Genomic DNA, 12,460 nt, shown 5'->3' with positions numbered 1-12,460 from the left:
ATCTGTTGCTTCATTCTCTTCCATTCCCTCACTCCTATCTCCAGCCACGAGTTGTATAGTTCACTTACATCAGTGTCCAGTGCACTTTACTGCTGCATTTTCACCCTTTTTTCCCTCTGATTCTGTGCCCTCCCCTCATCCTCCCTCAGATGTGGGTGTGAATACAGGGACAAAAAGAAAGAAAAAAGTTCTTTGTTTCCATATCTTTGTATATTATCTTACATATTCTCTTTTGGGTCTGACTTTCTGTTTTGAGTCTGGCTTTCTTTGTTCAAATAATTTCTATATTGAATATAATTTGGTTCATTCATTCTCATTACTATGTTAGTATTATGTTATGAGAACATACCATAATTTATTCTTTGTTCTTTTTATTTTGTTTTGAATAATGTTTTTAGATTCCTTCTTCTTTGTTTTTTGGGGGAGGGGCAGTCAAGGGACTTGAACTCAGGGGTTGGGTACTGTCCTTGAGCTTTTTTGCTCAAGACTAGTGCTCTATACTTTGAGCCACAATTCTACTTATGGTTTTTGGTGGTTAATTGGAAATAAGAGTCTCATGGATTTTCCTGCCTAGGCTAGATTTGAACATTGATCCTCAGATCTCAGCCTTCTGACAAGCTATGATTACAGGTGTGAACCGCTGGTGCCTGGGTAGATTTTCTGAAGAAATGTTGTATTTATGATGCAGTATCTTATTACAATTTAACACATTGATGTCCTATCACTAGTGTTGGTTATTTTGTTTTTTTTTGTTTTGCTTTTTGCCAGTCCTGGGGCTTGAACTCAGGGCCTGAGCACTGTCCCTGGCTTCTTTTTGCTCAAGGCTAGCATTCTACCACTTGAGCCACAGCACCACTTCTGGCTTTTTCTATATATGTGGTGCTGAGGATTCGAACCCAGAACTTCATGTATATGAGGCAAGTACTTTACCACTAGGCCCTATTCCCAGCCCATACTGTTGGTTATTTTGATAGCACTTGGGTTTGAGCTCAGGGCTTGTGCTTACTAAGTTGGTGCTCTACCACTTGAGCCATACCTTCAGCCCTGTTCTGCTTGCACTGGTCTGCAGCTACAACCTGCTGGATTACAGCCTCCTAAGTAGCTAGGATTACAGGCATGGAGCCACCAGTGCCTGGCTAGTAGTGTTTTAAATTTTTCATAGTGTTTGAGCACCTTGCTCTATATCCTTTTACTTTAGAAAAGGTAACAGTAGTTTAAATCTAAGGAATAGTGTTCAGTGTTGTTACAAAAAGCACAGTTACTTTATAGGCCCACTATATTTTATTTTTTAAGTGCTAGGCACTCAGGCCTTATTCTTTTTTTTTTTTTTTACCACCTGAACCATATCCTCTGTCCTTTTGCTTATATATATATATATATATATATATATATATATGCATACACACACACACACACACGTACACACACACACGTACGTATTTTTATTGTCCTGGTCAGTCTAAAACCATTTGAGTGGCTGGGATTGCAGGCTGGCACCAGCACACCCAGACTTTTCCAACTCCAATGAGAGTGGACAAAAAAACAGGAATTAAAAATAAAAATTATTGGGCTGGGGATATAGCCTAGTGGCAAGAGTGCCTGCCTCGGATACACGAGGCCCTAGGTTCGATTCCCCAGCACCACATATACAGAAAACGGCCAGAAGTGGCGCTGTGGCTCAAGTGGCAGAGTGCTAGCCTTGAGCAGGAAGAAGCCAGGGACAGTGCTCAGGCCCTGAGTCCAAGGCCCAGGACTGGCCAAAATAAAAAATAAAAAATAAAAAATAAAAATAAATAAAAATTATTGGGGCTGGGGATTTAGTTTAGCGGAAGAGTGCCTGCCTGGTGAGTACAAGGCCCCGAGTTTGGTCCTTAGCTCTGGAAAAAAAATCTATAAAAAAATAAAAATTATTAAAATGGTGCACCAGGGGCTCTTGCCTGTGATCCTATCTACTCTGGAGGCTGAGATCTGAGGATCACGATTTGAAGCCAGCCTGGGCATGAAAGTCTTTGAGACTCTTATCTCCAAGTAACTACCAGAAAACTGAAAGTGGCATTGTGGCTCAAAGTAACAGAATGCTAGACTTGAGTGAAAAAGCTCAGAAACAGTGTCCAGGCCCTGAGTTCAAGCCCCAAGATAAACAGAAAAATAAATTAAAAAATTAAAATTATTGAGAGGCTGGGAATATGGCCTAGTAGCGAGAGTGCTTGCTTCGTATACATGAAGCCCTAGGTTCCATTCCTCAGCACCACATATATAGAAAAAGCCAGAAGTGGCACTGTGGCTCAAGTTAGCAGAGTGCTAGCCTTGAGCAGAAATAAGCCAGGGACAGTGGCTCAGGCTCTGAGTCCAACCCCCAGGACTGGCAATCAATCAATCAATCAATAAATAAATAAATATTTTAAAATGATTGAATAGAAGGAATTTTTAAAAATCAGGACAGTGAAAATCCAGTTCTAATCATTTTTCTAAGAGGATTGACTTCTAACTGGCAGACATGGAGGTTGGGAAGTGACTTTAGATGATACTATTTCAAATTCACTCTCAAGTCACTATGCATTTGAGATTTATGGTCTAATTCTTTTAGGAGCTCAAATCAAAACTGAAAGATTGTGTTGTGATATTATTTTTGACTAAGTGATTTTATTTATTTATTTATTTATTTATTTATTTTGTCCAGTCCTGGGCCATGAACTCAGGGCCTGAGCATTGTCCCTGGCTTCCTTTTGCTCAAGGCTAGCACTCTGCCACTTGAGCCACAGCGCCACTTCTGGCCGTTTTCTACATATGTGGTGCTGGGGAATCGAACCCAGGGCTTCTTGTATAGGAGGCAAGCTCTCTTGCTACTAGGCCATATTCCAAGCCCCGACTAAGTGATTTAAAAAAAATTCTCAGTCCCTAAGAATCTATTTTTCTTGTGCAAAGTGTTCTAAACAGGCTTGTAGGAGGCAGGAGGTGAAACGAGTTTACACAGGTTGGATTTGTTCAGAGAATTCAGTGGACAGAAGTTTCCACTCAATTATACAAAGCAAGAAATCAGACTTTAGGGCTGGGGATGTGGCCTAGTGGCAAGAGTGCTTGCCTCGTATACATGAGGCCCTGGGTTCAATTCCCCAGCACCACATATACAGAAAATGGCCAGAAGTGGTGCTGTGGCTCAAGTGGCAGAGTGCTAGCCTTGAGCAAAAAGAAGGGACAAAAAAGCCAGGGACAGTGCTCAGGCCCTGAGTCCAAGCCTCAGGACTGGCCAAAAAAATAAAAATAAATTGATTAATTAAAAAAAAAAAAGAAATCAGACTTTAGCTAGTTTGTGGGCAGTGAGGGGTTTCAAATTCAAGTAGCCTGGCTCCAGGGCCTTGGCTGCTCAGAGTTCCCTTTCTGTACAGCATTCAAGTAATATTTATTGTCTAAGTCATTGAAAAATAACACTCATCTGTCCTTTAGCCCAGCATGGGGATCATCCTTTCTTCACCCATTAATCAGTCCTCTTTACCAGAAAGTATCAACTGGAAACAAAACTTTACTGTCACTTATGCTGGTGCTGCTGTTTTGTCTTTAGATTAGATTGGTGAGTTGGGAGCAGATGTTCTGAGGGGAGAAATTCTCCTTAGCTGCCCCACCTACCACCACCCAGCTCTTAAGTCTTCTTACTTGGTTTCCTTTACAAAACAGAATGGAGGAACAGGACCTGGAAGACCTTGGTCTCAGGTTCTCCAGCTTGTATCATCCTCGTGTTTGCTGCTTAGAGCCAGAGTTTTCTTCCTGTCTCCAACAGGTGGGAGAAGATAGGGCCCATTCCTAACATCTGCTTTACACGGTAGCCCTTCTGAGCCTTTTTAAAACCATTCCTGGGGCTTGAACTCTAGGCCTCCGCAAAAAAAGTCCCTGACATTTTTTGCTCAAGGATAGCACTCTAACACTTGAGCCATGGCTGTACTTCCAGCATTTTTGAGGGTAGTTAATTGGAAATAAGAGTCTCATAGATTTTTCCTGCCCAAGCTGGCTTTGAACTGTGATCTTCAGATCTCAGCCTCCTGAATAGCTAAGATTATAGGCATGAGCCACTAGCACCTGGCTTTTAAGCTTCTTTTTTTGTTTTTGTTTTTTTTCCTTTTTTTTCCCCCCTGTCCTGGACCTTCAACTTTGGGTCTGTGTATGTGGATCTACTCTTTCAACAATCAATCTTATGAAACTTAAATACAGGTAAGCTATTTCTGATGCAAATTAGTGAATTAATAGAGATGTGCCATAAGTATAAAATATACTGGATTTCAAAGACCTGGTATAAGTATATTAATGTTAAACACTTTCATTACAAATTCCTATACTGCTAACGTTAAAATGATAAAAGCTGGGATATATTGGGTTAAATAAAATAATATTAAACTTAATTGTATCTGTTTTATTTTGATTTTTTTAAATTGTGGTTACCAGAAAATTTAAAAATACATATGTGACTCAACTTCTCTTTTTGTTGACTGTTCTTGAGATGCTCATCAGCAATATTTCCCTGTGCCAGACACACATCTGTTCCCACCTGCTCCAGGGGCCTTCCCAGAGAAACTTTGTCTAAACAGCAAGCAGACTGCTTTTACCAGTATCTGCATTGCAGACAGGGCAACCAGACTAAGAACTGGGGCTCACAAGTCTCAGTAAGATGCGGATGGAAGATTGTGGAGAAAAGGCCATGTCACGAACTGGAGATTAGTAAACTGGATGCTCATTGAATTGTGCGCGAGGGGGCTAGGGGCTCAGTGATAGGCATTTTCAAGAATGTGAGCTTGTCCAGCTTTGCTCTTTAAACTGCTAGGTTCTCATGTTCACCTTTGCTCCTCTGAAGAGCTTGCCTACCCTGAAATCCAGCTTTGCTACTCAGTAGCGTCAGCTGCTCTCACCTGTCTGGGAGTCTCCTCTGAACAAGGACGACAGCAGTGGCTAGCAACTGCATATGGTTTGGTGGCAGGGATTCTACAGGAGGAGGGAAACTAAGGACACTGGGCAGGTATTGTTGCCGAGAAAAAGGCTCCCAGCCTCGTGATTCTCTGTCTGCCCTCCTCCTGCTCCTCTTGGGGCACCCCCACTCACCCCCCCTTTCCCCTGTGATGATGCTGATGCTGTTGCCTGATCTCTTGAGCGCTCAGCATCTCTGCATTTTGGGGCTGTGCTTTGTCCTCTGTTGGAAGCACACTCCACAGTAGTCAGCAGTTCCACTGCTCACTCCTTCCCTATCTGGGTGACGTCTCTCCAGAGACAACTTCCCACTGGGTCGGTGCTAAACATGGCTCCTAAGGACTTGCAGAGTTACCAGGCAGGCATTTCTCATGGCTGCTGCCTTTTTCCCACTTTTTCACTGCAGCTTGCTAGGCTGACCTTGGTTCCATCAAGCCTAGCTAGCCCCTCCTGCTTTTGGGGTCTCTCCTTTGACAGCTTTGACAAAGCTGCAGCTTACTCATTTTCTAGGAGTTCCCTTTTTCAGACTTTCCCCCAAGGGGAGTAGGGATCTTCAACAATGGAATGACTTAGAAATGTGAAAGAGAACACTAGGTGTCCTAGGCTGCGATTTCTGCATGAAGGGATTGCCCTGGAACATGGAAGAAACTCTCCCTCAGGTCCAGAGATGGAGCATAAAAGGGAAAACATTGAGAATGAGAGGGGCTGGGGGTGCTGATCTCTCCAAGCATGGTGGACCTCCCTAACCCTGTATGTCAGGTTGGGTTATGTGGAAGCAAGGTCTGTTGTATATGATCAATAAGCAGCCAGAACAGAGAGGAAATAGACTGAAGAAAGTTCCAGATATCATCTTTCATTTTGACTGCAACTGTAGTGGCCTTTTGGCAGCAGGTTTAATGATCAGACAGATAAAGGAAGCTGGAGGCTCATGCAGACATCATGCCAGTATATAGTCTGCCCTCCCCCAGCCCCCATTTTGCATGCATCCTCTTCTCCTTAGCCTGAGGGTCGCTGGCTCTAGTTCTTTGCACCTAGGATAGGGGCTGGTGTGGGAATGGGAAACAGAAAAGAAAGGGAAACTGCCTCAGAGGAGCAGAGACTTGAAAAAGCAATTGGCACTTCCCAGCTTGAAATAATCTAGTTGTGTTTGGCCACTGTTATTAGTTCTTAGAAGGTAGAAGTGTGTGAAGAATGCCTAGTGGTTAGAATAATGGGCTACAGCCTTGATTCTATTTTCTGCTTTGTGGGGAGGGGAGGAGAGACTGGGCTACCTACAGGGTCTAGATCTGCACTTCCCTCAGTGAAGAAGTGGCAATGCTATCTTCAAGCTGGAAAAGCACGGGGCAGTAGCCCATCTATCAGAAGCTATTACTAGTGGCTCATAATGTAGGCAGCTGCTGTGGAAGATCTGTGCTGCTTAGGATGAAGTTGAGGTCCCAGGGGCCTTAGTTGGTTCTGTCTTCCCCTTTGGTATCAAAAGTAGACTTGGCTGGGTCTCTAGTGTGGAAGGAAATGTCAGAATAGCTTGGCAGTGACCCTGTTACCCCCAGAGTTCTTATCCCCAGAGGGCCGAGGTGCTACAAAATCAAAAGTCATGTGATGCTTGACTCGGCCCTTGCCCTTGCTCCAAAGGGCAATCAGGCCAAAGCAGAGGGTCACTGAGGTAAGGAAAGGTAGGAAGCCCATTGCCAACACCATAGCTACACCTCTACTGTCTAGAAAAAATGGCCCTGGGGTCCCTGGCATGGTGATGTTGGGGTCAGAAAGAGTGCCATTTGGTGGTTCAATTTGTATTACTTCCAGCCAGGTTCTCAGGGAGTCATTCCCAGCTACATTGCTTACCACACAGACATAGGCTCCTCTGTCCCGCAGCTGCACAGAGCGAATCTCCAGTGTCCCATCCTCTAGGACCCTCATTCTCCCACCTCTTCCCAGCCAAGACCCTGGAGGCCTCATCCAGGAGACTGTGGGAGCTGGGTCTCCATCTCCAGAGCAGGAGAAAACAGCACGCCCCCCCTCCTCTGCAATGACCCACCGTGGCCCTGACTTGCGGATCAGGGCTGGCTTGCATGTAAAGTGTCCTGGAGGTAGGATGTCTGAAAATTCCCTCAAACTCTTCCCTTGGACATGCTGGGGGCCAGCACAGGCAGGGGGGGACGTGCCAAAGTCCAGGTGTCTTCGTAGCCTGAGCAGCCAGAGAAGGCGGCAGTCACAGGTTAGAGGGTTACCAGACAGCCTCAAGGTGACCAGTTTGTCTGGAGAAGGAAAGGCTGTTTCCTCCAGGGTCTGAAGGGCGTTGTCTGCCACATCCAACAGGTGGAAGGCAGTCAAGCCATGGAAGGCCTGGGCAGCAATGGAAGTGAGGCAGGCCCCTGATAACCGGAGCTCCTGGAGCCGCACCAGGGGACTGAGCCTTCGGGCTGGGATGGCTGAAATAGGGTTCTGGGATAGATCCAGGACCCTGAGGAAGCTCAGGTGGTGCAGTGCCTGGAAGGGCACTGAGCTCAGATTGCAGCGGGTGATGGCTAGGCTACTCAGATTGAGCCCAATCAGGCTTCCTGGGTCCAGAACCTCCAAAGATGGCCAGTGGTGGATCTCCAGCTCCTTTAGCTGCCCCAGCCCCCGCAGGGCCCCAGCTGGCAGTTTCTCAATATCCAGTTCTCTAAGCCTAAGGGCCACTAGTGCTGGGAGCCTGGCAAGGGCCAGACCAGGTACTGTGCTGAGGTTACAACGCTCCAAGGTAAGGGTGCTTAGCTCAGTCAGTCCTGCAAAGGCTCCTGGAGCTACAAACACCAGGTGGTTATCCCCCACCTCCAACTGCTGGAGGCTGCCTAACTCACCAAAAGCTCCATCTAGGAAGAGGACAATCTGGTTAAGGCGGAGATCCAGCAGTGTGAGGGCAGACAGGCCTGAGAAGATGCCAGGCCCCATAATTCGGAGCCGATTGCCTTGCAGCCTCAGAGTTAGTAGACTGTGTAGACCATGGAATGCCCCTGGCTCAAGGGTGGAGAGCTGGTTGTGGCTGAGGTCCAGTTCCTGGAGCAGGCCCAGTCGGGAAAGCATGCCCCGTTGAAGCCCCCACAAGCGGTTTCCACTTAGGTCTAGGAGCTCAGTGTCCAGTGGTAGGCCCCCAGGGACAGCCTCCAGTCGCCTGTGGGCACAGATCACTGCTCGGGGTTGGGAGGTGCAATCACACACAGCAGGACAGGTGCTGGTGTTCCCTCCAGGCAGGAGGAGCAGGAGAAGCAGGGGATGCCATGGGGGCCAGGCTTGCTTTGGAACTGGGGTTGCATCCATCCCGAGTCCTGGAAAGATGATGACATGGACCATTTGGGAAAGAGGCTTCAGATGATAGTGATCCCTGGACTTCCCTGGTTTTCCTTAGGGGGGAGAAAAGGTGACCTGCCTCAGCATTGCCAGAATAAAAAAAGACCTCGGGGCTGGGAAAATGGCTTAGTAGTAGAGAGAGTGCTTGTCTAGCATGCACATGCACGAAGCCCTGGGTTTGATTCCTCAGCACCACATGAACAGAAAAGTCGGAAGTGGGACTGTGGCTTCAAATGGTAGAGTGCTAGCCTTGAGCAAAAAGAAGCCAGGGGCAGTGCTCACACCCTGAGTTCAAGCTCCAGCACTGGTGGCGGGGGGGGGGGGGGGGGGGGGGGGAGGGGGAAGACTTTTAGTGAGCTACCTCCCTGAGGCTGGCTTCCTCTTGGGAAAAGTTCTTCTTTTCATCCCCTCCCTGGATAATTGGCCATGTGTTTAGTGGCTCGTGGGACGCTAGTCATCTTTATTCCTGTGGGGAAGGGTTTGTGGGAATGGGACAGAAAGCAACAGGGGAGTTACTGAGTCTGTAATGGGTTTTTCTGCACCTGTGGGATCCAGATATGCCTGAGATCTTTTCTATTCCCTGCGGCCCACCCATTTGCCTATATTTCAACCCACAGTTTTGCCCAAGGCTCAGGGAGATCACATCCTTGGCCGGAGCTCTCTGTGCTAAATGGAGAGAGGTTCTTTCTCTCTTTGACTAAGTTGCCTGAGGCTGGGGAACATGCCAGCCTCAGCTCTGCCCCCCCACCCCCACCTCGGCCCAAAGCCTGCACCCTGGACTAGCAGATCGTGTTTTGGCATGGATGATAGCACAGCTGCACATTAGTTATGGCATAGAGTACACAGGACACTTGATGGAGAAGCTGAGAATCTTCTAGAAGAGCCTCTAGGGCAGTTCCTTTCCCCCTACAGATGGAATTGTGGTGTGTGAAAGATCCAAAGGGTGCTCAAGTTTTGAGTTCTGTTGCTTAGTCCTCAGTCTTGGCTTCTGTTCTATCTATCCCTTTACCCTGTGTAGGGATATAATGAGTATTAAGGATGTTTTGTGGCTCCAAGGGAGAACTCATGACCCCTTTTGTCTGAGCTGTTTGAGAATATACAAGAGGCACATTGGGATCCAGTGATAAGGGAGGAGAGGTGGCTTGAGGAGGAAGGGAGCCCTAGGTTGGCACAGCAGACATCTGGGCACAGGCAGTGTGCAGATCCTGTCTAAAGTGGTTTCTGGGTAGCAAGGGCCTGGGTGATATCAAGAGGATAATGCTGGGCCAGGTGAAAGAGAAGAGGGGCATCTAGTGGTAAGAGCCTCTCGGTCCCAGCCTTTAAATGCAATCCCTGTTGGAGTTGACAAGAGATGACAAAAGAAAAGGAGCAAAAGCCAACTTGGACTAGAGGCACTCCTAGAGGCAGTGTGCCTCAGTTTCTCCCGGGTTACAGGTCTTATCACCTCAAGGCTTTGGGGCTTCAGGTTTTCTCGGCCCTGTAGGGGTTAGCTTTCTGCTACAGGTCTCATCACCTCAAGGCTTTGGGGCTTCAGGTTTTCTCCGCCCTGTAGGGGTTAGCTTTCTGCTACATGACCCATTTTCTCCCATGTTGGACCACAGAAGAGGCAATTTAGGAGATGGTGTGACTTCATCCTCTTCCTTTAGCCAATTCAAAGGACTGTAGTATTTGAGCAACTAAAAAAAGAGGCTGATGCAGAGGGGGAGGGGGCTGGAATGAGGCATGCAGGAAACCATGCTTAGGTGAGCAGGGCTGCGGCTCTTCTTGCCCCTATCCCAACATAACAGGTATCTCTGTGGCGTGATAAGAGTTCTCTGAGGAGATCCGTGCCCCAGCCTCCCTGTAACCATTCTGGGAAGTCCTCCTGACTGCTAGCTCTTCATCATTGCCGCTGCAGTTCCTGCTCATCCTTTTTTTTCCCCTGTGCATTCTGCATTCAGCAAAAGTGCAATGAAGCGTGGAACCCAGCTTCCTTTCTTCCTGCTCCTGTAAGTTTCCTCTTAGTCCTCAAAACCTGCTGAATTAAGGGCTGGGGGAATCTTGGGCCAGCCTCTTTTATTTATAAAGTGGCTCATTTAATCACAAACTATCCTTACCATCCTCTGTGGCTATTGGACTGGCATCTGGCCACTTTGCAGGAAGAGACATATCAAAAGCATTCTGTTCTTTCCTTCAATGGGGTAGGATCTCGGGTATAAGGGACCTCAGGGACAGGGAACTTTCTAATTGTCCCTGTCAGTCTGGAGACACATGCAAACATGGATGTCCTCTTTTAAGCATACCTGATAGAGGCATAGGGACTTGCATGGGAAGGTGGGCTTCTGGGAAAGATTTCTGGACTATCCATACAGAGGGGGTTGCTTCCTGGAGGCAGAGGGAAGGAACACTGAGGAGGTCTCCTTGGAGTCCTTCCACCCTGGGGTATTTTCTTTTTCCCATCAGATTCCTGAAGGGCTAGTCCTGTGATTGTTGGGGGTAGGAGGGCAAACCCCCTTTCCTTGATAGACACATAATCTGGCCTTGTTTCTGAGAATGTTATGGAAAAGGGCAGTTGTGGCTTCAGGACAGAGGGTAGGGGCACTTACCAGAGAAGCCGGAGGGTAGCATCAAGTTGGGCACCGCATCTGTCCAGAGTTGGGGGCCTGTCCCATTCGCACTGCACCTCAGACACCTCCCTGCACACTCCCATGTGCCTCACTCCCCACTCCCTACTCCCTCCCACCCGCCCGCCCCAACAGCCCAGCCAGTCAGCCCAGCCGCCCGAGCTGCTGTGCTGTGGCTGCAGCCAAGTGCTGCCAAGACTGAGGAAGAGAAAAGAGCCAGAAAGCATTTCTCTCCTCTCCTCTCCTCCTCCTCCTCTCTCTCTCCCTCTCTCTCTCTCTCTCTCTCTCTCTCTCTCTCTCTCTCTCTCTCTCTCTCTCTCTCTCTCTGTCTTTTCAAACCAGGCAAGAATGAGTCTGCCGCAACCCTGTTGGTGCAAAATAAATAAATAAAGCGACCAGGGAGGGCTGCAGCAAGCGCCACTACAGGATGACGAGCAGGGGGGAGGATACAAGGAGGGGGGGCTGTGTGCCAGGGAGCAATCGGAAAGCTTGAAAAGATCCCTCTGACATCTTGCTCCCCCCTCTGGGATGCTACAGAGCTCTCAGGTCAACCACTACCAGAGGATTGTCTTTTGGTGACTGAAATGCTCAGCAATTCTATGCAACCTCTAAATGGCCCTGTGGGAAAGTTTCCAGTCCAGAACATCCCCTGTGGAGCTTAGCTTGATGTCCTTTAGTGGAGATACCTGCGGATCACTTTACAAACCTCACAGGGAGATTGGAGTCCCAGCCTTGGGAGAATCAGGGCTGGTGAAGGGAGGAGAAGGGGACATGAGTCCTTATGAAATGAATGGATTGCTGACTCCATATGGGAATAAGACCAAAGGGCAGAAACGTAGATTCCCTCCACCTCCACCTCCACCTCATGTGCACGCGCGCGCGCACACACGCACACACACACCACACACACCATTTGCTTTAAATCATTTTATAAACAATGACACAAGTTGGGGTTTATGTTTACTCACTCAGCCAAACCTTTCTCCCGAGAAGAAAAAATATCCCCCTCGCTCAGTCATCTGGCCCTTATCCTTTATGGAGGATCTGCAGTCATTTACAAAGCTGAGAGAAGCTCAAGGGTCAGATCTCGGCGGGAGAAACAGGTCCCTGCCCTGTTCTTGCTCTCCACCTCATGCTGGAGTCAGTGTCACCCAATCACAGAGCTGTCGGATGGCACCGTCTTTCAATATAGCAAGAGCAGACTGGAGGTTAAGGAAGTTCTCCCAGGAGTTGTCCTTGGCCTTTTGATTGGCCAGTGTCCAGCCCTTTCCATTTCTATTGGGGGTTTGTGTGATCAAAGACAGCTGGAGCTGGAATGGAGTTTGTATATCCTGTGTTTAAGATAGGTGAACTGGAACGCCGTGGAAATGTTCTGGGGTCTTGCTAGACTGGGGGGACTTCCCCGAGGCCACTAGGCTTCTCTGAACCATGACCTCAAGGAGATTGTGGCCAGGTGCTGGTAATCCTATCTACTCTTGGGTAGAGGTCAGGAGGCCACTCCAGATAGAAGATTTGTGAGACCTTATCTCAACTAAGAAAGCTTGGCATAGTAGTACACACCTGCTTATCCCAGCTACTGG

At 47.8% G+C, this 12,460-nt stretch overlaps 1 protein-coding gene across 2 annotated transcripts; it reads right to left on the bottom strand.

Moving 5' to 3' along the window:
* Positions 1 to 6,329: 6,329 nt before the first annotated feature.
* On the bottom strand, positions 6,330 to 10,901 carry Lingo4 (leucine rich repeat and Ig domain containing 4). 2 transcript variants are annotated; one of them, XM_048357417.1, is made up of 2 exons: positions 10,863 to 10,901; positions 6,330 to 8,330 (listed from the first exon to the last, which is right to left on the bottom strand). In XM_048357417.1, the coding sequence occupies exons 1-2, from the start codon at positions 10,882 to 10,884 to the stop codon at positions 6,466 to 6,468; spliced, it is 1,887 nt and encodes a 628-aa protein (XP_048213374.1). In that variant the 5' UTR covers positions 10,885 to 10,901; the 3' UTR covers positions 6,330 to 6,465. The 2 variants fall into 2 exon arrangements, with proteins under 2 accessions (XP_048213374.1, XP_048213375.1); XM_048357418.1 differs by lacking the exon at positions 10,863 to 10,901 and adding an exon at positions 10,829 to 10,837 and having other exon boundaries at positions 6,336 to 8,250.
* Between the last annotated feature and the right edge of the window lie 1,559 nt (positions 10,902 to 12,460).

The sequence above is a fragment of the Perognathus longimembris genome, chromosome 11 (assembly GCF_023159225.1).
Source record: "Perognathus longimembris pacificus isolate PPM17 chromosome 11, ASM2315922v1, whole genome shotgun sequence".
Classification (NCBI taxonomy): domain Eukaryota; kingdom Metazoa; phylum Chordata; class Mammalia; order Rodentia; family Heteromyidae; genus Perognathus; species Perognathus longimembris.
Note: the sequence above shows the minus strand (reverse complement) of the source record. Positions and strands in the feature narration are given on the sequence as shown.

Excerpts from the sequence above, each read along its gene's own strand:
- Lingo4 (XM_048357417.1), bottom strand. The coding sequence starts at position 10,884 with ATGCTACCCTCCGGCTTCTCTG. Across the intron at positions 8,331-10,862 it reads GCTACCCTCCGGCTTCTCTG|GAAAACCAGGGAAGTCCAGG; the intron begins GTAAGTGCCCCT and ends CTCCCCCCTAAG.